Consider the following 25446-nt stretch of genomic DNA (forward strand, 5'->3'; position numbering starts at 1 on the left):
TAAATCACTACATTTGCATTAAATACTCATAATAAATGCATGAAGGATTTTTGTAACGTGAGCATTTGGGTAATCATTTGTGCAGGGCTCAAGCTTCAAATTAATTTCATTTTTATATATGGTTGAAGTCAGAATTATTAGCCCTTCCTGTATATTTTCCCGTCCAATTCCTGTTGGAGAGAGAAGATTTTACTAGATGTTTTTCCAAGATGCTAGTATTCAGCTTAAAGTGACATTTAAAGGTTTAACTATGTTAGTAGGCAAGTTAGGATAATCAGGCAAGTCATTGTAAAACAGTGGTTTGTTCTGTAGATAATCGAAAAAAATATTGCTTAAGTGGACTTATAATATCGACCTTAAAATGGATAAAAAAAAATTAAAACTGCTTTTATTCCAGCCACAAAAAAAGACTATCTTCAGCAGAAAAAATATTATAGGAAATACTGTGAAAAATTTCATGCTCTGTTAAACATCATTTGGGAAATATTTAAAAAAAAAAAAAGGCAAGGCTAATAATTCTAACTTCAACTGTATATTTTTTGTTTTGTTTTTGTGTTTGCTGCTGTTGTGTGATTTGTCCAGAGCTGCTTCAGATCGCAGGGATCAGTCCTCATGGAAATGCACTGGGCGCCTCCATGCAGCAGCAGCTGAACCAGCAGACTCCTCCCGAGAAGAGAGGAGGAGAAGTGCTGGACTCCACACACACCGACATAAAGCTGGAGAAGAGCAACATCGTCCTGCTCGGACCCACTGGCTCTGGTGAGAGCAAAACACACTGAATTCACTGTTCAATCCATATATACATAAATGACTACACATCTATACATCTTTTTGAAAATGAATATTTTTTATTCATTTCTCAGTGAGTAAAGACAATCATTTTTGATGCATTTAAACAAAACAGTTACATTAATTAAATAAGAGTTTGGTTGCCAAAACATAATTAGGAATAAAAAAGATAATACAATTAAATTCAAATGAAGAATTGCAACAACAAATTAAAAAAAAATTCTCTTTTCTAATTTTTTATGTATATTAAAGAATTATTTTAGTCAAAATAAGTTTGGTTACAGAACATAATTAGGAATAAAAAGATAATACACTTAAATTCAAAAGGGGAACTGCAACAACAACATATTTTGTACAATTTTTATTTTTATGTAAAATAAGAGTTTGGTTGCTGAACATTATTAGATAATAAAAAGATAATCAATTTAAATTCAAATGAGGAATTGCAAAACAAAAAAACAATTGCTAAATTGTGTATTCTTTCATGTTAATTAAACAGTTATATTAATCTAAATAAGAGATGGTCGCTGAACATAATTAGGAGTTAAAAGATCATACACTTGAATAAAACAATAAAATATAAAAAAAAAAATGTACTAAATTTTATATTGTTTCATGTTTCTCATGATTTTTCATCTTCATTACAATTTTATTTAAGATTTTCTCCTAACATATTAATTTGGGTGTACTTTTGATCTTAAGTTTTTTTGCTAAATTAGTTAGATTAGGGTCCAAATTTAAAGAGTCCAAAACATTGGCTTTGTTACTGACTAACCTATGCACAAATATATTATTGTAAAGCATCTTATAGAAAATGTTAATTTAAAATCGAGATCTGTGAGGGGTGTACTAATTTATGCCAAGCACTGAATGACGAATTCATTTCAAACACGGTTTGGACGCAATTCAGCATTTTTAGAACTATTTCTGAAGGATGATTTGACACCAAGAAGGGATGCAATGCAATCAAGCTTTTTTTTCAAGTTTTATGTGTTTATACTCGACTTTCATTGTAAAAAGCAATTAACTAGTTCAGTTAGTTTACTTAAAAAAATAGTTTAAAACTCATAATTACTTAAAAATGAACATGTTTTTATAATTATACGTGTTGTTTGTTTACTTGTTAATAGGGCTGCACGATTCTGGCTAAAATGTGAATAACAATTTTTTTGCTTAACGATCACGGTTTTCCCACGATTCTTTAGAAGTAAAATAGAGGTTAATATTGGTACGCTATTATTATTGTTAATTCTCAAACATATGGTAAAACAATAATATAATATTTATATTATACAATGAGGACAAATGAGGACAAATATCCTTATTTGTAAGTCGCTTTGGATAAAAGCGTCTGCTAAATGACTAAATGTAAATGTAAATATTTATAGGACTTTATAGTATTTATAGGACTATGTGTAGCTCTGCTGTTGGTTAAAATGCAAAGTTTTGTATAGTCATGATGGTGGACTTGAACAGACTTTCACTATGTCCTGTTTGTTAATTCACAGTAAAGTGATGACATCAGAATACAACTATTCATAATTATACAGTTGAATTATTATGTTTGAGACATGTGCTTGTCATTTGTCATTGACAGCATTATTAGACCATTTGTTTTCACTGGTAAAATGAAACATTTGTCATTTTCAGATTCCTTCTTGTATTAAATTCAACATAATATAGGCTAGTGTAGTTTTACTGACACAATAAACATTTATTTTCATGCACAACACTGTGTTCGCTATGAAAGAAAAAACACATCAAATGCTTGTCAAAATCATAACTGTAAAATGCGTTATGATCATTTGAATGATGTGTGCGCCGGTGCCTGTGGGAGCAAGAGAACATTGCCTACTTGGGTCACAGATTACGATCACAGAATTTGGTGTAACACCACCTTCACTTTCACTTCCCCATGCAAATCATTCTTTCAGAGCGCCTCACAAACCATCGCTCTGTGCAACAAACTGAATGTTTTTCACAACTTTATTACTTGTTATTCACAGATTGGTATGCACACGTGCGTTCTCGGTAGTGAACAAACAGCTCACAGTCGCCTCATGTGATTTCGCAGCCGCAAATACATCATTACATTTAGACAGAAATTACATTTCTGGGTGAATTATACCTTATAAATACAGTATGTGACACTTTTAACGCCATTTGAAGGTGTCCATGTTGCTGTGAAGACTTGTGAGTCCACCTTAACTCTTCTCTAATGACCTTGAAAATATAATTGGCTGAATCAAGCAGAAAAGTAGGGTGATCGTGTGTAGGGTCGAATTCAGATTGTAATCTTTTTTCAGATTATTCATGCGGCCCTACTTACTAATTTTAAGTCAATAGGTTTACTCGCTTTAAAGTCAACTATTTGCTTTTTACTGTGTTGTCTTTTTATCCAAGTTATCCAATCGATTTGTTTCTCAGTTGCATTTATGAGAGCGTGTTATATGTTTCACTTGTATCTGCCATATAGTAGCCAGGGAAGCTGATTTGACACTGCAATTTAATAAAACAACAAGAGTTAATGAGGGGGAAAAGTGTTCCAGAGAGCAATGTGAAAGTTTTTAAGTAATCGTAAGTATCTAAATTTGTATTACATTTTTTTTAAACAGGTAAAACACTTCTGGCTCAAACGCTGGCCAAATGCCTGGATGTCCCCTTTGCAATCTGTGACTGCACCACGCTGACCCAGGCAGGGTATGTGGGAGAAGACATCGAGTCAGTCATCGCAAAACTACTGCAGGACGCCAACTATGTGATCGAGAAAGCTCAGCAAGGTAACAGTTCTAACAGACTACATTTACAATTTAGTAACATGAATTAAAGATCACAGACTATATTTCCTAGACATTTCTTGTATTTGCACCACCACGAAAATCAACATTTATTTTACCAGCACATGTTATATACAGTTGAAGTCAGAATTGTTAGCCCTTCTGAATTATTTGCCCCCCTGTATATATTTCTTCCCAATTTTTGTTTAATGGAAAGAAGATTTTGTCAAGGCATCTCTAAACATAATAGTTATAATAACTCATTTATAATCACTGATTTATTTTATCTTTGCCATGATGACAGCGCATGATATTTTACTAGATATTTTTCAAGATACCAGTGTTAGATCCAGCCCTTACGCCAGATCTTGTCAGGAAATGTCTCCCATACCTGTTCTCCAGGTATTTGGACAACAAACAAGCAGAGTTTCCAATACCCAAACCTGTTAACCTGTATTTAATTAAATTAGCAGTCTACTATCAGTATAGGAGTCTACTGTGGAAGGAAGCCAGAGAAGAGCAGAAGCAGGATAAGAAGTGATGATAATAAAAGAGCAGGGTTTATTGAATAATCTTAGTTGCATGAGTTTCGGTGCGCTATCATACTTTGTCTGAACAGCACAAACATAACAGAAGATTATTATACATCAGGCCACAAGACCTTGAATTAGAGACATACTCGCAATCTCATACTAGTGGAGAGGAACATTTCATGAAACACCATCAAAATAAGACTAAACAATGGAAAAAGCACTAAAAGCAGAAAAAGTAATAAATACATAAAATAATGAATATATATATAATAAATGATAAACATAAATTAATTTTAAAATATGAATCAGATGAATGACAAAATGAATAACTAAGATTTATAGATGATTATATAACCATAACTGAAATTATCAATGCAAAACAAAAAATAGAAAAACAAAACATAATAGAAAATGGAAATGATTTAATTTAAAGCACACACTGGTTTTTACAAATTTTAGATTTTTACACTAGTATTCAAATTAAAGTGGCATTTAAAGGCTTAACTAGATTAACTAGGCAAGTTAGGGTAATTATGTCTTTGTGTAACAGTGGATCGTTTTGTAGACAATTGGAAAAATGCATTGCTCAAGGGGGGGTAATAATATTAATCTTAAAATGGTTTTTAAACAATTAAAACTTTTAGCCTTTTTCTAGCTGACATAAAACAAATAAGACTTTCACCAGAAGAAACAATATTATAGGAAATACTGTGAAAAATTCCTTGCTCTGTTAAACATCATTTGGGAAATATTTAAAAAAGAAAACAAAATTCATAGGAGGCCGAATAATTTCAACTTCAACTGTATACATTTTTCTCCCATTCTCCCCTTGTCAACTTTAAATCAAAATAACCTCTTCAGCAATAGCTTATTTCTTCATAATGTTTTAAATTAGTGATAAATGCTGAAGCTTTTATAGTGATATACAGTATTATGACTGCAAAAACGGGGTATTTCAACTGGTACAATAACAAAAGAACTCTACGGCTTTTTTTTTGGCATATCTTTATTTTATAATGTCAGCTTTATTGTTAATTCAACCACTTCTACAGGACATATAGAGAATCGAAATCACGTTACTCTCAGACCCTAGTTGCCTAACATATAATATTAATACAAAAAGTAGAGTTTTAAGAAAGAATTTACTATAAATACAATTACACATAAAATATGATCTAAAAATACACATACAATGTAGTCTAAAGAATGAAAAAATGTAAACAATATAGTACAAATAATTGATCCCTTACAGTTATATTTTTGTATATGTATTATATATTTATTTTTTATATATATCTTCAGCCTGAAATGACGAATTTTGTGTTGGCCTTTCCCAAATTGTGGCATCATTTAATTCAATTCCTGTGTTTTTGCTGTGAAAATACACAAATATTTTAATTTGCAAAATGTACAAAATCCAGGAGAGACTGATAAATGTTCAGGGAATACAAATGTTTCAAATGAATAAAATTGCAAAAGGGTTTTTGAAACATAACAGCCAACACTTCACACTAAAGTTTTTTTAATCAATTTTAAATATTCCATTAACATCAAGAGTGAAAATGGCTACATTTCTTATCGACGTTATATTATATTTTCAGTTTTTAAATAGGAGCTAAACTTTATCCGTTATTATTTGATGCTTTGATGAACACCACTGCAAATACAACAATCTGAATCTTTTTAAAAGGCATTCTTAAAGTTTAAATGGCAAGTATTTATTTGCTGTGTTTTGAAATGCCTACAGCAGGGGTGTCCAAACTCAGTCGTAGAAGGCCAGTGTCCTGCAGATTTTAGCTCCATCTTTACTGGTGTGTTGAAGCAGGTTGTTTCTAGAAAGCCTTGGAAGAGCTTGATTAGCTAGCCCAGGTGTGTCTGGTTGAAGTTACGTAACGTAATGTGTATTTATATAGCGCATTTATTGTGTACGGCCATACACCCAAAGCGCTTTACAATCATGAGGGGGGGTCTCTCCACACCACAACCAGTGTGCAGCATCCCCTTGGATGATGCGATGGCAGCCACAGGACAACGGCGCCAGTGCGCTCACCACACACCAGCTATTGGTGGAGTGGAGAGACAGTGATAGAGCCAATTCGGTGAAAGGGGATGATTGGGAGGCCATGATCGTAAGGGCCGATAGAGGGACATTGGCCAGGACACCGGGGTTACACTGCTGCTCTTTCACGAGAAGTGCCATGGGATTTTTTAATGACCACAGAGAGTCAGGACCTCGGTTTAACGTCTCATCCGAAAGACGGCATCCACTGACAGTGTAGTGTCCCCTTCACTTTCACTGGGGCATTAGGACTCACACAGACCGCAGGTGGAGCGCCCCCTGCTGGCCTCACTAACACCACTTCCATCAGCAACCTAGTGTTCCCTAGTGGTCTCCCATCCAGGTACTGACCAGGCTCAGCCCTGCTTAGCTTCAGTGAGTAACCGGTCTTGGGCTGCAGGGTGATATGGCTGTGGCATATAGTTTAGTTGGAACTAAACTTTGCAGGACACCGGCCCTCCCGGACCGAGTTTGGACACCCCTGGCCTACAGTAACAGGCATGTACGTTGAGTTCTGCCCGACATTTCTTTTTTTTTTTTTCATTCATCAAAAGCATAGTTCACCCAAAAATAAAATTTCTTGTCATCATTCAGTCATCTTTCACTTGAACACTTCCACTTAAACACAAAAGAAGATATTTTGAGTAATTTTTGAGTAATTTATTTATTTCCTACATTGTAAAAAAGTATATGGAAAAAAGTCATGACAACAAATGTTTTTATGATACTTTATTTCAACAGGTTAGTCAGGTTTAATGTAATAGTTTTTGTCACTTTGACTAAAGTAAGTTGAGTTGACTAGAAAAGTTCATTTGATTCAACTAAAACAATTTGGACAGCAATATGTCAGTGACTACCGGTTTCCAACTTTCTTCAAAATAAATAAATTATTTTATCTATTATTTTATCCGAAAATAACAAACTTCAAAAGGTGGAAGAGTGAATATGGAGTACATTTGTATTGTTGCGTGAACTATCCCATTAAGCCATTTTACTTCAATATCGATATCATCTTCAACAATGATGATTACTACTACCATTTCATGCTGACTTTAAAGCTCGATTGAGATGTGGAAATTGTTCCAGGTATCGTGTTCCTGGACGAAGTGGACAAGATCGGCAGTGTTCCCGGAATCCATCAGTTAAGGGACGTGGGAGGAGAGGGAGTGCAGCAGGTCAGTCACTGAAAGTGATGACAGACATTACCGATATTCAGCTGAACTTTGACCTAAATCACAAGCACACTCACAAGGCTGTTAACGATTTACAGACACTGTCATTCTTGAAATCTCACTTCTCTATTCCTACTGTACTTCTTTAATGACTGACAATAAATGTGACGCACTTATTTTTGCAATATGTGGCTTCTACGCATTAAGTATACAAACAATACTGAGCCTACAAATCTGATGTGTTATTGGAAGTATCATTATAGTGATAATATGACACCTGTTGTGTTGTTGTTGTTGTTTTTTAAACCAGGGGTTACTGAAGCTGCTGGAAGGCACTATTGTTAATGTTCCAGAGAAGAACACCAGGAAGCTGAGAGGAGAAACGGTGCAGGTCGACACCACCAATATCCTGTTTGTAGCATCTGGAGCTTTTAATGGACTTGACCGCATCATCAGCAGGAGAAAGAACGAGAAGGTGACTTTTAAGGGAGTTATTTTCTGTGCATGCGTTCGTGCGTGTGCGCATGCGTGCACTGTTTTAAACAGTAAATCCATTTCACATTTCTGTGTTTCTCAGCAGCAAAAGTCATTGTCATAGTTGGGTAAACTTAAGGCTGATTTATACTTTCGCCTGACTCCGCATCACAAATTAATTTTATTATTTGTAACAACAAGGGGGTCCACTCGAAGTAACTGTCACGACAAAACAGTAGTAAAGAAGAATTCAGCGAGTGAAGTTGCTAAATGAATGCATTTAACTATAAATAAAACAAATAAGGGGCTGCATGGTGGCACAGGTTGCTGGTTCGAGTCTTGGCTGGGTCAGTTGGCGTTTCTGTGTGGAGTTTGCATGTTCTCCCCGTGTTCGAGTGGATTTCCTCCGGGTGCTCCGGTTTCCCCTACAAATCCAAAGACATGCGCTAACACTGACATGATGTCACATTCGCCACGCGCACTCAATCAAATTAGCGGCATATAAACCAACCTTTAGAGTGCAGAGAATGGGAGAGTACCACAAGTACATTTTCTGCATTATAATTTGCTCAAATCAAAGAACTCAGCAATATAATGTTTTCACGACTTTCAAAAACAAGCTTTGTTTACGATCTGTGTACGTTTTGGAAGTTCCTGTTTCTGTTTGTGGATGAGTAAACGGATTACTGCCGCCTTGCAGGTGTTGAAAGACACGTCTTCTCACTCAGGCACTAAGCTGTTCAGAACTCTGAGCTTTTTTGTCCACACAGAACCAGTCGTGAGCCGATAAAAGTACTTTTTTTTTTGTCTGTGCAAGTTGTTTGCCATTGGCTTATGTTGAGTTTAGACTGCACTGCTACTTCTTAAAGTAGTCGCGTCACACTGCATGACTATCTGGGGTAGCATTCTGTCGCTGCTGTGTTTACACTGCAAGATGCATTGCAACGAGGTTTCACACTGCGTGACTTTACAATATGAGAATCGCCGACAGCTTTGTCTCGATCCGCAAATTGTCTCACAACAAACACGCTTGAAATTACATGGAAACAATGCGAGGTCACGTAGTATATCTTTTGTTGTTAACTACATAATGAGAAAGAAGCCTTTAATGGGGTAGAAAATGCACTTATTTTCCTCACTTGGGTTTTGAAAGGAATTAGCAGTTTCTCTCCAACTTTTTTCTTTTTCGATCCGGTTGTGGTATTAAAAACAAACATGGGTGCACCTGCAAATATCCAATGTTTTTTCTCCATTTCTTGGGTCCAAACAGACCGAAAAGTAGTGTTTTAACTACTCAATTTCTCAAAACCTGTTAGCAAGTCAAGATCAAAGGGCTAAAACCATGCAGTCTGAACTCGCCGTTAGTAAAAGTGAAAGTCGTGACGTTTGGGAGATCGGTGCTTTGCTCAAGGGACTCAGCTGTTGAGTTGAGGGTGGTGAGAGCACTGGTTATTCACTTCCACCAACTTTCCGATCACAAGTCTATGTGATCTATGTGCCCTCCAGAAACTTGCGTTCTGTGAATGAACGTCGCCTCGTGGTTCCATCCCAAAGAGGAAAGAAATCACTTTCGCTCACGCTCACGCTCAATCTGCCCAGTTGGTGGAATGAACTCCCTAACTGCATCAGAACAGCAGAGTCACTCGCTACTTTCAAGAAACGACTAAAAACTCAACTATTTAGTCTCCACTTCACTTCCTAATCTGCAATTGCCTCTCTGAATATCACACTAACTGTACCCCAAAAAAAAAAAAAAAAAACTACTAACACTACTAATACTTTCCTTCTTAGACTTTACAGACCTGAAACTTGCCTATAGCACTTATTCATTGTTGCTCTTAGTTGTGTAAATTGCTTCCTTGTCCTCATTTGTAAGTCGCTTTGGATAAAAGCGTCTGCTAAATGACTAAATGTAAATGTAAGTCCAACTATCCATTAGGCCTCCTAGGGCGTACTCACACTATATACAGTTGCCTTGAATCGTGCCGAAGCATGCTTGTCCCCCCTCCCCTTCTCCCCTGACGGTCAGCACTCACACTGCACCAAACCAGATCGCGCTTACATCATCAATGATGCACTGTTCAGTTTAACCGAAGAGAAGCACTCTCGCTTAGCACATTTCTTTGTTTATATCATTTTATTCCTTTGGGATGCTGTAACATGCAGTCAAATATAATTTGCTGAAAAGATCAGCCACTTCTGACACTTATAAACAATCATAGAGTCCTCATGCTGCATGTATTAGGAGGTTTTCTGAAGGTGCAGCTGTTGTGCAGTGAAGGGTTTGCGTCTTTAATAATCTACGACAGTTTTTATCCATTAAACAGTAAGAATGATTAATAAATCCATATCAAACAGTCCCTCTGGCATGCTTTGCACTCACACTACAAGCGTACCGTGCCAAAGTGAGCCGTGCTCTGGCACACCTCTTCCAACTGGGCCAGGGCCGGCCAACTGAACCGCGCCTGAGCCTGGTCAGAGCACTCACACTTCTCAAACGAACCGTGCCTGGGTATAGTTCGGATAGCATAGTGTGAGTACGCCCTTAGTGTGCACTGGCCCCTTAGTGAACATAAGAGACAAAAAAATAAATCCTACCGACCTCAATGTACTGTAAATTTAATGTCACCCTTGCTTTCCTACTCGCAGTATCTTGGGTTTGGTACACCGTCTAACATGGGGAAAGGCAGAAGAGCGGCGGCAGCAGCTGATCTGGCCAACACCACCGGTGGAGAAGTGGATGCTGTGGCCGAGATCGAGGAGAAGGACCGGCTTCTGAAACATGTGGAGGCCCGAGACCTTATTGAGTTCGGAATGATCCCTGAGTTTGTGGGTCGTCTCCCTGTTGTGGTTCCTCTGCACAGTCTGGATGAGGAGACGCTGGTGCGGATCCTCACAGAGCCACGCAATGCTGTCGTGCCTCAGTATCAGGCTCTCTTCAGCATGGACAAGGTTGGTTTTTATATTTTATTTATTTATTTTTATCTATCCTTTATTTTACCAGGATAGTGCCTTTTTTTGCTTTGTTCTCATACAGTTGAAGCCAGAATGATTCGCCCTCCTGTGAAGTTTTTTTTTTTTTTTTCAAATATTTCCCAGATGATGTTTAACAGAGCAAGATGTTTTTCATAGTATTTCATATGATATTTTTTCTTCTGGAGAAAGTCTTATTTGTTTTATTTCGGCTAGAATGTAAGCTGTTTTAATTTTTTTTAAAGTATTTTAAGGTCAATATTGTCAGTCACCTAAAGCATTTTTTTTTCAATTGTCTACAGAACAAACCATCATTGTACAATGATTTGCCTAATTACCCTAACTTTAAAAATATACTAAGATTAAAATACCCAGTCAAATATTATGTTCTGCCATCATGGCAAAGAAAAGAAATCAGTTATTAGAAATTAGTTATTAAAACTATTATCTTTAGAAAATCTTCTTTCCATTAACCAGAAATTGGGGAAGAAAATATAGAGGGGGGCTAATAATAGAGGGGGGCTCTTCCACTGTTATTACTAAATATGTTTCAAGAGTTCACACTTAGCTGATGATTTACAAAGCTTATTTGGCATGCTATCCCGGGAGAGAGCCCCGAGCTCAAGGGCTCCTCGAGCCCGGGGCTTCCTCCCGTTGGCAGAGCAAGAAGGGAGCCTGAGCTCGGTGGATCTCAGAACTCCCCTGCCGCTGTAGCTAAGGGAACGTAAGGAATTAGACAGGCTTGATTGTTAAGTATGTTGAATGTCTTTGGATGGTGGGAGGAAACCGGAGAACCCGGGGAAAACCCACGCGGACACGGGAAGGACATACAAACTCCCCACAGAAACACTCACCGGTCCTATCGAACTAAGACCGGCAGTATTCTTGCTGTGTGGTTCACAGTGCTAACCACTGGACCGCCGTGCCGCCCAGTCGCAGGTAAAGGAGGAGAATAGGGGAGGAGGGGGGTTTCTTCCAAACGAAGATAAAGTGAACTGAAAACTTAGGCTATTTATGGTGCCTTAGGGCTCATATGATTGGAAGATTAGTGATTAGCAAATGCGAGACTGGACGTGATAAATCATAAGCACGTGATCCTCTCGAAATTAGTTTATGAATAAACTTCACTTCAAGAGTTCACACTTAGCTGATGATTTACAAAGCTTATTTGGCATGCTGTCCCGGGAGAGAGCCCCGAGCTCAAGGGCTCCTCGAGCCCGGGGCTTCCTCCCGTTGGCAGAGCAAGAAGGGAGCCTGAGCTCGGTGGATCTCAGAACTCCCCAAAATGCAGAAATTAATCGCTCGGGACAGCAGCCGCGTATTCAAAGAGAAAACCCCCCAAAAGGCAGGAAATTTAGAGCTATATCCGGCTGCTGGATATAATAGAAGGAAAAAGGTTAAATGCATGGGCATTAATTAGATAGGATTAATAAGGGTGAAGAGAGGATTCTATTATCTCTTGCTGGAGTTAGAGTTTGAAGGAACCCCTGCGGGGGTCATGGTTTTCAGGGTTATGAAGAAGGGGAGAATAGGTTGTTTGAAGCAGTGTAAAGAGAACTTTGAGTGAATCTTGTGGGAGTTGGAGCTCTAAGTGACCCCTGCGGGGGTCAGGGTAGAGTGAAGGTATGGAGCAGTGAGTGGAGGAGAGTAGCTCTTACGAAAGATGGAGCTCGGAGCGCCTCTGTGGAGGTCGAAGCTTGAGGGTAGAGTGTAGCTGGGAGGAGCAATGAGTGGGAGGGAGTAACTCGTGTGAGAGTTTGAGTTTAGAGTGGCCTCTGCGGAGGTTTGAGCTTGAGGGTAGGGTGCAGATAGGAGCGACCTCTGCGGAGGTTTGAGCTTGAGGGTAGAGTGTAGCTGGGAGGAGAAATGAGTGGGAGGGAGTAACTCGTGTGAGAGTTTGAGTTTAGAGTGGCCTCTGCGGAGGTTAGAGCTTGAGGGTAGGATGTAGATAGGAGCGACCTCTGCGGAGGTTTGAGCTTGAGGGTAGAGTGTAGCTGGGAGGAGCAATGAGTGGGAGGGAGTAACTCTTGTGAGAGTTTGAGTTTGGAGCGGCCTCTGCGGAGGTTAGAGCTTGAGGGTAGGGTGTAGATAGGAGCGACCTCTGCGGAGGTTTGAGCTTGAGGGTAGAGTGTAGCTGGGAGGAGAAATGAGTGGGAGGGAGTAACTCGTGTGAGAGTTTGAGTTTAGAGTGGCCTCTGCGGAGGTTAGAGCTTGAGGGTAGGATGTAGATAGGAGCGACCTCTGCGGAGGTTTGAGCTTGAGGGTAGAGTGTAGCTGGGAGGAGCAATGAGTGGGAGGGAGTAACTCTTGTGAGAGTTTGAGTTTGGAGCGGCCTCTGCGGAGGTTAGAGCTTGAGGGTAGGGTGTAGATAGGAGCGACCTCTGCGGAGGTTTGAGCTTGAGGATAGTGTAGATAGGGGCAACCTCTGCGGAGGTCATGGCTTGGAGGTAGCGTGTAGATGGGAGGTGCTGGTTAGCGGTGAGGTAGGGGTTAGCCATGAGAGGTTTTAAGGGTAACTCTTGCGAGAGTTGGAGCAAGGAGCGACCCCTTCGGGGGTCAGAGCTAGGGGGTAGAGTATAGATTAGGGGGATAGGGAGCAGTGGGTGGAAGACCGGTTTTAGGGTAACTATTGCGAGGGTTGGAGCTTGGAGCAACCTCTGCGGAGGTAAGCGCTAGGAGGTAGGAGGCGGTGGGTGGAAGAGAGTAACTCTTGTGATAATTGGAGCTTGAAGCGACCTCTGTGGAGGTCAGAGCTTGGGGGTAGAGTGAAGATAGGGGGAGATAGGTAGCATTGAGTGGGAGAGAGTAACTCTTGAGAGAGTTGGAACTCGGAGCGACCTTTGTGGAGGTCAGAGCTTGAGGGTAGATTGCAGATAGGAAAAGATAGATATCTGTGAGTGGGAGAGAGGATTTGTATAACTCTTGCGAGAGTTGGAGCTCGGAGCGACCTCAGTGGAAGTCCGAGTTTGTATAACAAATTGAGGTTGCTGAAATGCTAGCTGTAATGGCCTTTGGGGGCGTCCTTGGCAAAACCTGTAGGGGTGCCATGGGTGGACGATTAGGCTTCTGCTGAGTTTGGTTAGGATGACTCTAGCGAGAATTGAGGCTCTATTAGGTACCTTTGTGAGTTGGAGCCTTGTGAGGAGTTGCTTGGGGGTTGGTTAGAGCCTGTTGTGCTTCCTTGAGGTGGTATTTACTGAGGCGTATGTAAGATTTGAAAGCTTCAGAAGACCAGCGACCAAGGGTCTGGATCTGATTGTGTGAGAGCCCGTTAGAGGCTGCTGTAGTGGCTGCGCCAATCCTGAATGAGTGGCTGGAAAAAGGCTCTGGGGAAAAACCTGATAGGCGAAGAATTTCTTTAAGGTGTTTTTGGAACCAGAATCGAGATACTGGACGGTTAGCGTCGTCAGTAAAAAGCGGGGCCATAGGGTTAGCTACTTGAGATTTTCTTAGATTAAGATAGGCTAGGAGGGTTTGGAATGGGCGAGTAGGTGAAGGTATGTCGAAAATGAGGATAGAGTGTCCTTTCTGGATTTGATCTGTTTTGCTTTGTTTGATAAGGAAAGAGATGGTTTCCTTATCTTGCAAAGCTAGATCTGAGATGGTGGGGTGGAGTAGAGGGTTAAATTTAGATGTAACTGTTAATTCGGAACATCTAAGAAACCCGAAAAATGCTAGATTAAACATAGCATCTAAGGTGCGGGCTGTATGGGAGGAAATATACCCTTTGCGAAGGGTGTAGATGCATGAGGTAAGGATTTTGAGTGTGATGGGTTGTCTAGCATCAGGGCTGGTGGGGTGGTTTTTCTGAATACCCTTGATAAGAAGGGAGGTTTGCGAATTTGTGATGGCGTCGGAAGGAGACCCATGGATTAATTTGTGAAAGAACTGGATCCCGCTAAGGTAGCTCTTTATTGAACTGGCTTGTAGGTGATTTGCGGTGTGAAGGTGGGATATAAAGGAAGTGATAGAGAGGAGAGAAAAATCAGGGAAAGGAAGTTGGTGTAGAATATGGAATTGTTTGAACGAATTCCATGCTGTGAGGTATGCATTGAGGGTTCTAGGAGCTATTGCTTGCAGGATGAGAGATAGAGAAGTTTGGTGAAGATTATGAAGTGGGTGGTTTATGGCAATATCGTTTCTGAATACGGAGGTACAGGCGTTGGGTGAGGGTCTGCTTCCGGGGCCAGTTGCCAGAATTTCTGTAGAGAGAAGCGAGAGAGAGAGTCAGCAATTTGGTTTTTGCAACCAGGTACATGTTCAGCAATCATGATAAATTGTTTTTTAGCAGATATCCAGATAAGGCGTCTTAAAAATGGCATAAGTGCTTGGGAGTGAGAGCGCCTTTTGTTGATGCAATGCACTGTGGCTTCATTATCGCAGTGAATGAGAATGCTAAAAGTAGACCATTCGTCCCCCCACAAGATGGCTGCTGCGACAATGGGGTAGAGTTCGAATAGGGCTGAAGAACATTGGTCTTTTGGAATGGAATTGAATTGGGGTGGCCATGTTGAGGCAAACCAGTGTCCTTTGTAGTAGCCGCCGAAACCAATAGAGGGGGCAGCGTCTGTGTATAGGTTAATGTCGATGGGGGAAGTTGTTAAGTCGCTATAGAAAAAGGAACAGCCGTTCCATTGCTTAAGGAAAGAGATCCATAAGCAGAGTTCATCGCGACTTGGTTTAGAGAGAATAATTATTTCTTCTAAACCTTGAACTGTGGTGGATAGTTGAAGGAGGTGTGAAATAAAGGGGCGGCCCTGTGGAATGATGCGCATAGAGAAATTTAGATGGCCGAGAATTGATAGGAGTTCTCGTTTTGTGCACATCTGTTTTTCGAGGAAGATTTGGGATAGAGAAATTATCCGATCGATCTTCTCTTTGGGGAGGGATGCTTGAAATTTGTGCGAGTCTAGATTAATGCCCAGAAATTCGATTGAAGTACTGGGGCCTGAAGTTTTTTCCTCTGCTAGAGGAATTCCGAGATCAGCGAAAACTTGTTAGGTGATCGCTAAGTGTTTGGCTGGAGGAGATGACGGGGGAGAAATAATGAGAAAATCGTCTAGAAGGTGGATGAGGTATGGAATTCCGTAATTATTGGATAGAATCCAGCATAATGCTTCTGACATCATGTAAAATATTTTTGGGCTGCTTTTGCATCCGAAGGTTAGTGGGACTGCAAAATAGAATTGATTGCGCCAATAAATGCCAAAAAGGTGCCAGAAGTCTGGGTGGATTGGCATGATTTTAAAGGCAGAAGAGATGTCTACTTTGGCTAGCCAGGCGTTGTGGCCGGCTATCTTAATAAGAGAGATTGCTTGATCGATGTCGTGATAGTTGAGCGTATATTCTTCTAGTGGTATCGTGCTGTTAATGCTAGGGAAAGAGGAATTATGTGGGGACGAAAGGTCGACTATGAGGCGTTTTTTGCCGGAAAATTTTCGAGTTGCGACACCAATGGGGCTAATGCGTGAAATATTGAATGGAGGAGCCTTAAAAGGTCCGATCATAAATTTGTTGTCGATTTCTTTTTTAATAAGATAATCGACTGTTTCGGGTTCGGAAGTCGCAGACTGCAGGTTAGGACAGATTAAATTAAGTGAAGGGAGAGCTGCAACACCTGGGTGGAATCCGTGGGTTAGACCTGAAATGAGAAAATCAGAAAAGTTAGTATCAGGGTGAGAACTTAGTTCCCGAGCAAGGTTAGAAATATTCACAGGAGTCGACAAATAATTTTTTGATTTTTTATTATTAGCTCTTAGGATTTGGCAGATTATCTTGGCGTGAGCGCCGCCACAGTAGGAGCACAGGTGAAGGTATCTGCATGGCATCCTATGACATCTACCCATGTTGAAGTTGTGGCAGATGTCACGGCTAGGAAGGGAGGGTTTAGTAGGGATAGAAAAAATAGAAGAAATGTTACGACTGGAAGGGTTAGGAACGTAGCTGGTAGATTTAGAAGGAGGTTGAGTTGGATCAGGAAGAGGGTTAACTAAAGGACAGGAGGTAGTGGGGTGCAGACAGGAGCGACAGACAGCACAGGTTAGATTGCGGCAACCCAAAAATACCCTGTTGTGGAGCTCAGTGTCCAAAGCCCCCCAGTAGGGACACTGATTCCACTGAGTAACGCGCAGAGCGCATTTAGCAGAGAATAGCTTGTGGTAAGTGAAAAAGTGGGTGCCCCCATAGAATAGCGCGAGCTCGGCAATAATGGCCATGTAATCATTAAGCTCGCGTCTCCTATGGGGAAATACTGAACAAATTATGTCGGTGAATCTTGAAAAGGCTATGAAAAATTCGGCTAAGGTTAGGGTGCGGGACTGATTATTGACTGAAGATTTGAGGGATACTGAAAATTCGCCGCAATCAACCTGGCGTTCTGCCGCAGGGGGTGCTATAGGTGAGAGGAGTGAAATGAGGTCAATATCCGCACCTGAGAGGATTAAGTTGCGGGCTGAATTAGAGATGGGTGGAGGTTCCATAGCTAGAGCGTTATTCGGCGGTGGGAGGGGCGTGGCAGATGACAGAGTGAAAGGGGGGCGTGTAGAAGAAACTTGATTAGGAATAGAAAAGGAGTAGGTAGGGTTAGAGTTAGAGTGAGCGAGGGGAAGTGAAGAAGAAAAAGATGGAATATTGATTGGAGGATTTTGAGATGCAAAAGGCAGGTTTTGGGAGGAAGGGGGGGGGAGCGGGGGAGGAGGGGGGGGGAAAGAAGAGGATTGATTTGGAGGAAGAGCAGGGGGAGCAGAAATAGCAGGATGAAACTGAGCATTGGAGGTAGAAGGGAGATGAGGGCTAATGAGAGAGCTAGAGGGGGCGGGGGGCCAGGAGAAGGGGGTAGAAAGAGTTAGAGGGAGAGGGAGAGAGGCTGAGTTCTCTTGAATGGAGTCCTGCTGTGGGAGAATGAGTGACGTCATCGGAGGAGGCTGAGTTTCCTGGTGTTGCGATCTTGCGTGGGAGTGGCTTGCTGTGTGTTTTTGTTTTGACTTCTTCTTTCCTGGTTGTGAACGGGAGGCTTGCGGGTATGGAGTGAATCGAATCGGATTTTCCTGAGCGGCTGATCTTGGAGGAGGACTTGCAGAGGGGAGGGAGTCCGATGTTGCGTTTTTGTAAAGTTTTAGGAGTTCCGTATTTTTGAGATTTTTGGGAGCGTTGATTCCGAGGATGGCGAGCTTGTTCCTGATTTCTGATACGGTGATTCTACTTGGATGGAGGACTGAGGAGGTTGCGGAGATATAAGATGAGGTAGGTGAAGAGATTTGTTGCCTTGGAGTGGATTGCGTTGGTGATAAGTTTTGACGGGACCTAGTAGCGGTGGAGCGTGTCATGCGTCGGCCTCTTGTGACGGCCTCGGGTTCGGGTTGAGAGCCAGGCGGAGCGGGGAGAGGTTGGTTTTCGGAGGGAGAGTTGAGAAGGTCTGGCTGGTTGTTAGCTTGCTCGTTGATGTTCTCGTTGTTCATGATGGCTTGTTTTGTTGGAGATATTGATTGTTGGAGGGAATAGAAGATAGCGGTAGCAGTTGCGGATGATAATGATGGTGATGATGATGAATAAATGCTGGATCTGTTTGTAGAAGTTGCTGTTTTGGAGATGAGCGGCTATAATTGGATAGCTGGAGCACAGTCTGAGGCTGAGCGGTCTTCCAAACGAAGATAAAGTGAACTGAAAACTTAGGCTATTTATGGTGCCTTAGGGCTCATATGATTGGAAGATTAGTGATTAGCAAATGCGAGACTGGACGTGATAAATCATAAGCACGTGATCCTCTCGAAATTAGTTTATGAATAAACTTCACTTAATCTAGGGTTTAAAGACAAGTTAACTTTAAAGGTATCATTTATGTTGTGAAAAATGGTCTTATAAATAGAAACAACCATTTAAACCACACAAAAATTAAACTGCTGGCTAAAACACTGTTATCTTTGCACCTGTCATTTTAAAGTTTAGTCTAATGAAAAGAATTTCAGTCTAGTTAAATAAAAAATTTTAGTTTATTAATTTGTGCCTGTAGATTTCAATTACAGTACATGATTTTAACTTTATAGTTTTATTCCTATTCTGAAGGTTTATAAATAGGGATTTGTTCATACATGCATACAGTGGAAGTCAGAATAATTAGCCATCTGAATTATTAGCGCCCCCCTTGTTTATTTTTTCCCCCCACAATTTCTGTTTAACGGAATGAAACATTTTCAACACTTTTCTAAACATAATAGTTTTAATAACTCATCTCTAATAACTGATTTATTTTATCTTTGTCATGATGACAGTAAATAATATTTTAGAAGATATTTTTAATACACTTCTCTACAGCTTAAAGTGACATATAAAGGCCTAAGTAGGTTAATTACATTAACTAGGCAGGTTAGGGTCATTAGGCAAGTTATTGTATAACAATGGTTTGTTTTGTAGACTATCTGAAAAAAATAGCTTAAAGGGGCTAATAATTTTGTCCCAAAAATGTTTTTTTTTTAATTAAAAACTGATTTTATTCTAGCCGAAATAAAACAAATAAGACTTTCTCCAGAGGAAAAAATATTATCAGACATACTGTGAAAATTTCTTTCCACTGTTAAAGATAATTTGAGAAATATTTAAAAAAGAAAACTAAATATATAAGGGGGCTAAAAATTCTGACATATGCCTAATTATATCCTGATTATATGATGAATGGATATTGTTTGCTTCATTATAAAAAAGTGTATCATTTGTTTTTGTTTTTCCCCTAATTGTTGACCTATTTTTACAGTAAAAGCCAGTAAAAGTCTTTGTTTAGATTTTTGTGCTAGAAATGTATGCACATTTTAACATATTTCATTAATAATGCTTTTTTTTGTATATATTGCAAATGTTAGAAAACTTGTTATACAAAAGTGTTTGCAATTGTTAATGTACTAAGTCATCTGGGGGTGTATGGTGATTAAATATTAGTTTTTTTTACCCAATTCACCTGCATTGTCTTAATTAAAAGATAATATAATAATACTAACATAATATACAAATAAAAAAAATTACTGTAATTTAATAATGTGGGTTTTTTATGAAGGGCCTTTGGCAAATATTTATTGTAAAGTGCCACACAAGTAAACTTGAGTTGAATTGAATAAATAAAATTATAATATAATAAAATTAATTAAATATTTTTTGCCATTTTTCTCTCATTTTTAATATATTTTTTTATTACATCTGTTTTTTTATATTAATAGTAATATTTTTATTATTATTATTACAAGTGCTATTATTAATATGATATTTCTAATAATATATTTGTCTTTAATGTGTATTAGTGTGAGCTCAACATGACACCTGATGCTCTGAGAGCGATTGCCAGATTGGCTTTGGAGCGTAAAACTGGAGCACGTGGACTCAGATCCATAATGGTAAGAAAACTCTATTTTTTTTTTTTTTTTGTATTGTCAGAAGTTTTCATTTCCTCAGATTTGGCAGGCTGGTGTATATATGACACATGCTCTTGTGATTTCATAAACTGCCCCCTTTTCCCAATAGGAAAAACTGCTGCTAGACCCCATGTTCGAGGTGCCACATTCAGACATTGTGTCTGTGGACGTTAGCAAGGACGTTGTGCAAGGAAAAGCGCCGCCTCAGTACATAAGGTTAGAGCTCACATGACCTAGTTTGTTGTTTTATCATCTTATCTGGTGACAAGTTCAAAGCCTGTTCTGACACATGTACAACTATGGACTGATGGTAGACCTGAAATGATTGCTTTTGTTTTTTATTTATATATATATATATATATATATATATATATATATATATATATATATATATATATATATTTTTTTTTTTTTTTTTTTTTTTTTACAATGTTTTTTATTTATATATAATATATTAGTTTTCCTCTTAAATATGTTGTTTTTATTATTTTAGTTTTAGTAATTTTAATACATCATTGAACTTAGTCTTGTCTGTCTATCTATCTATCTGTCTGTCTGTCTGTCTGTCTGTCTGTCTGTCTAACGTTCTGTCTGTCTGTCTGTCTGTCGTTCTGTCTGTCTGTCTGTCTGTCGTTCTATCTCTTTTTATATCTGGTTTGTTCTGTAGCCAATTGAAAATTAACAGTTTCTTAAAAGGGTTAATAATATTGACATTAACAGTTTTTACATTTCACATTATTACTTTATTCCAGCCAAACTTATAGAAATTTATAGAATAGACTTTCTGCAGAAGGAAAATATAATAGGAAATACTCTGAAAAATGTCTTTACTTAGTTAAACATCACTTAAGAAATATTTGAAAGTAGTACAAATTTCACAGGGCTAATATTTTTGTCTTCAGCTGTAGATTATGCACATACAGTTGAAGTCAGAATTATTAGCCCACCTTTAAATTTTTTTTATTTTTTTTTTTTACTTTTTTAAATATTTCCCAAATGATGTTTAACAGAGCAAGGAAATCTTCACATCATGTCTGATAATATTTTTTCTACTGGAGAAAGTCTTATTTGTTTTATTTTGGCTAGAATAAAAGCTTTAAACATTTTATGAACCATTTTAAGTTTACAATTATTAGCCTCTTTAACCTTTTTTTTTTTTTTTTTGACTGTCTACAGAACAAACCATCATTTTACAAAACCTTGCCTAATTACCCTAACCTGCCTAGTTACCCTAATTAACCTAGTTAAGTCAAATCATGTCAAAGATAAAATAAATCAGTTATTAGAAATGAGTTATTAAAACTATTATGTTTAGAAATGTGCTGAAAAAATCTCTCTGTTCAACAGAAATTGGGGAATAAAATAAACAGGGGGCGAATAATTCAGAGGGCTAATAATTCTGACTTCAACAGTATATAGTCAGTCTATAAATACACTTGTATCTACTGGTTTTCCACTCTCTATATAAACCAGTACATATTACTTTGACTTTTACTTCACTGCCTCATTTAAACAGCACATTTGCATTGATTATCATTGTGTGTTTCTCTTCACCCAGAGCTGCAGCTAAAGAGTCCTCTGAGGAAGAGTACGACTCAGGAATCGAAGAGGAAAACTGGACAAGACAAGCCGATGCCGCCAAGAACTAAAAACTACAGACCCGCCCGAGTAAAATCACCACATTTTTTTTAGCTGGTTGCTCAGCTCGGTTTCTCCTAAGGGTCCATTTCTCACTGTAAGCTTGACTTGTGATGATTCGTTCCTCATTTTGAAAACTCTCCCTTCACTTTAAGCAAACCAAGCTTCAACCAGTCGTCCTCCCTAGAGAGATTGCTAACAGTATGTGAAGCGTAAAGATCATTTCATTTTTATCGAAAGCTCTTTTATTGGACAGTGAAGTGGGAAAGTACACTGTATGAAGCAATTAGTTGACTCTACTTAAAAAAAATAAGTGAGTAAACCCATTGTTTTTTATAAAGCAACTGGTGGACATTAATTTAAATCAGTGTTTCTCAACCACGTTCCTGAAGGGCCACCAACACTGCATGTTTTGGATGTCTCCTTTGTCTGTCACACCCATTACAGGTCTTTCAGTCTCTGCTGATGATCTGAATCAAGTATGTTTGGTTAAGGAGACATTGAAAATGTGCAATGCTGGTGATCCTCCAGGAACGTGGTTGAGAAACACTGCTTTAAACACTGAGTTGCCTTTAATTAATTAAAAATTAAGTCAAATCAACAATTCCAAGCTATAACAGGTTTACTCACTTCAAGTAAAGCCAACTTGTCACTTTTAAGGTTATCGCTTGCGTTAAATAACTAATCGCTTTTTACAGTGTTCGATCTTTAAATATACATGTTTGATTTCACTTTCCTTTCTCTTTGCCCTGTCTGGAATAAATCTACACATTGATGTCACGCTGATTATGAATTTATTATACTCTTAGCAGACACTGATAGGAATCCTTATCAAAGATACCTTCACAATGTGACCATAGCAAATCAATTATTGTAGCTGAACTGTGTGTAATAATTAGCATCCCTCTTAATAGATTAATTTAACAAACATCAGTTTATGAACTGACTTCCAATTTGGCTTTTATTATTATTACTATTATTAAAGTGGGATTTTTATTATTAACATTTAAGCTGCTAATGTGTTATTTTGAGGGTCGTTTTAGGACATGGCTTTTGCAATTTGAGCAATATGTGCTATACTATATTTTGGCCCTGCGATGAATGATTTATTTGCATCAATTGCTGTTTAAACAAAGACTTTTGGTCTCTTATTTAATTTAATTTTTTTCAGTAAGTTACACAGTGATCTGAATTCCCGGTGTTGGTCATTCTCAGTCTCTTAACAAATGGATTTTGTTTCTTATTGAAATGCATTGTTTGTTATTGAATATACTCATATTAAGTGCAAAGTGGGAAGGGGTTACTTTATTGTATAGAGAGAGTAGAAACGATGTATGTTTTCTTTCTTTTTTTCTTTTTTGATCCTCACACTTAAAGTAAAAAAATAGATGTACAAAACCAATGTATGTAGAAATAAAATGTAAATATTATCACGGAGCAATGCAGATCTGTTGTATTTTAACAACAAACACTGACATGAGCTTTAGGTAAAACACTCAAGCAAAAATGCATGCAGATTTGGAGGATTATTAGGTATCGCTTTGATTTAATTGTTAATATTTGTTTATTCTATTAAGATCTAATAATGTTTCTTGTATAAGTATTGTCATTTAGTGATTTAGAGCCGGGGTTTTCTCAACTGGTTTGGCCATGGGACCCACATTTTTACATGGTCATCAAGCCGTGACCCAAATTTTAGGAACTATAATACAATTTTTGCAATTATACTTTATTTGTATTTATTTTTAACATAAACAAGTAGACAGATAAGAAATTCACAAAGACTTACAAATAAATACTATTTTATTGCTATCATTTAACAAAATGGATCAAATTATAGAAATATTACAAAGTAAAAATTACAAATACTGTTAATATTAAACTGTTAATAAAATATGTTTTCTGGTTTCTAAATGTTGTTTTAATTTAGAAGGTTTCATGCTCTCTTATGAGACCACCTCACTACATATGACACTGAGGCTTTAAGTCTTTTTTGTCATCAATATATAAATCCATACTTTACATATTCGGGGTCGTACTTGTGCTTGACATATTTGTTGCAATAATTAAATGAAATTTCACGTGTCAAACATGTAGAGTTGTTGCGCACGCATTTCAAAATAAAAGTCCGGTATAATTTTTTATTTAATAAAAAAAAATTTTACCTTTTTTTTTTTTTTTTTTTTTAACACACACTCCGCGACCCACTGAAAATGTTCCCTCTGGGTCGCAACCCACCTGTTGAGAAACACTAATTTAGAGCATATATATGTGTATATATATATATATATATATATATATATATATATATATATATATGTATATGTGTGTGTGTGTGTGTGTGTGTGTGTGTGTGTGTGTGTATGTGTATATATATATATATATATATATATATATATATATATATATATATATATATATATATATATATATATATATTATGTTTGACACAAACACAAGTTTACATTTGTAAAACATAATTAATCCAGGGTAATCAATAAATTTCAAGGTATCTCTTAGATTTTTTTTGTTTACATTTTTATAGCTGTATAATATTAATAATATTAAATATTAAAAGATTAAAATTATGAAACTATGATTTAATACCATACTACTTTTTCAAAAATGTAAAATTACTCATATACACCCACCGGCCACTTTATTAGGCACACCTGCCCAACTGCTTGTTAACGCAAATTTCTAATCACATGGCAGCAGCTACATGCGTTTAGGCATGTAGACATGGTCGAGACGATGTGCTGCAGTTCAAATTGAGCATCAGAATGGGGAAGAAAGGTGATGAAAGTTAGGGGTTCCCAACTTTTTTCACTTCAGGGCCCACATCTTTCTCCAATCATTTGTTGAAGGCCCACCTGTCTGACATGCTGATTTATTTATTACAATTATATATATAAAATGCATTGCGCCTTCTAATATTTTCTATTATCAGTATTTTATAAAACAATGTATAAAATCATTTAAATTTAATTATGTATGAAACTAAAACTCAAAAATATACATTATATATTAAAACTAGGAGATTGCAAAAGACCAGCTTTTGCTTTAAACTGGACTGACTGAGTATCTATTAAATATCTACTATCCAAAAATATACAGACAAATGTAGAACACAACAAAACACCCTCAATCTGTTGGCGCCAATAGCCTAGTGGTTAGTGCGTCGACACATAGCACCGAGGCACTCGCAGCAACCCGAGTTCGATTCCCGTCTCGAGGTCCTTTGCTGATCCTTCCCCTATCTCTGCTCCCCACACTTTCCTGTCTCTATATGTCCACTGTCCTATCAATAAAGGTGAAAACCCTTTAGGTAAAAAAAAAAAACTCAATCTGTTGATAAGCGTCAATCTGATGGCGGTTGAGTTTGCAGCTGGATATTATTGGGAGATCACTGACAGAAACAGTGAACAAGCTCATATGCAGGTTTATTTACAGTCTATGGTAGAAACACCATTGAGCCTCCCTAGATCTTCCTGTATAGACGTGTGTCCATTATAAAGCATTCACAGGAACTTAATTTGGACAACTATGCAGATTTATTTAATAGTTCACACAAAAATGCACAAAAAGAGACTTTCACTTTCACTTCACGCATAGTTTGTGAATGAACAGACTTGC

General features: G+C 38.1%; 1 protein-coding gene across 7 annotated transcripts in view; it reads left to right on the forward strand.

Annotated features, from left to right (window-relative positions):
- Positions 1 to 23247, forward strand: part of clpxa (caseinolytic mitochondrial matrix peptidase chaperone subunit Xa) — a 39958-nt gene extending 16711 nt beyond the window's left edge. For 2 of the 7 annotated variants that reach the window (XR_015494686.1, XR_015494688.1), the window contains 9 exons: positions 583 to 759; positions 3405 to 3569; positions 7245 to 7333; positions 7641 to 7805; positions 10454 to 10756; positions 20062 to 20154; positions 20282 to 20388; positions 21731 to 22157; positions 22342 to 23247. Coding sequence is in view for 2 of the 7 variants with exons in the window: in XM_087259155.1 (XP_087115281.1) it covers positions 583 to 759; positions 3405 to 3569; positions 7245 to 7333; positions 7641 to 7805; positions 10454 to 10756; positions 20062 to 20154; positions 20282 to 20388; positions 21731 to 21821 (1190 nt within the window). In the remaining 5 variants the exon portion in view is untranslated. 7 annotated transcript variants of the gene reach the window in all.
- The last annotated feature ends 2199 nt before the right edge of the window (positions 23248 to 25446 follow it).

This window comes from Danio rerio, chromosome 7 (assembly GCF_052040795.2).
Source record: "Danio rerio strain M-AB ecotype USA chromosome 7, GRCz13ab, whole genome shotgun sequence".
In the NCBI taxonomy this organism is placed as follows: Eukaryota; Metazoa; Chordata; class Actinopteri; order Cypriniformes; family Danionidae; genus Danio; species Danio rerio.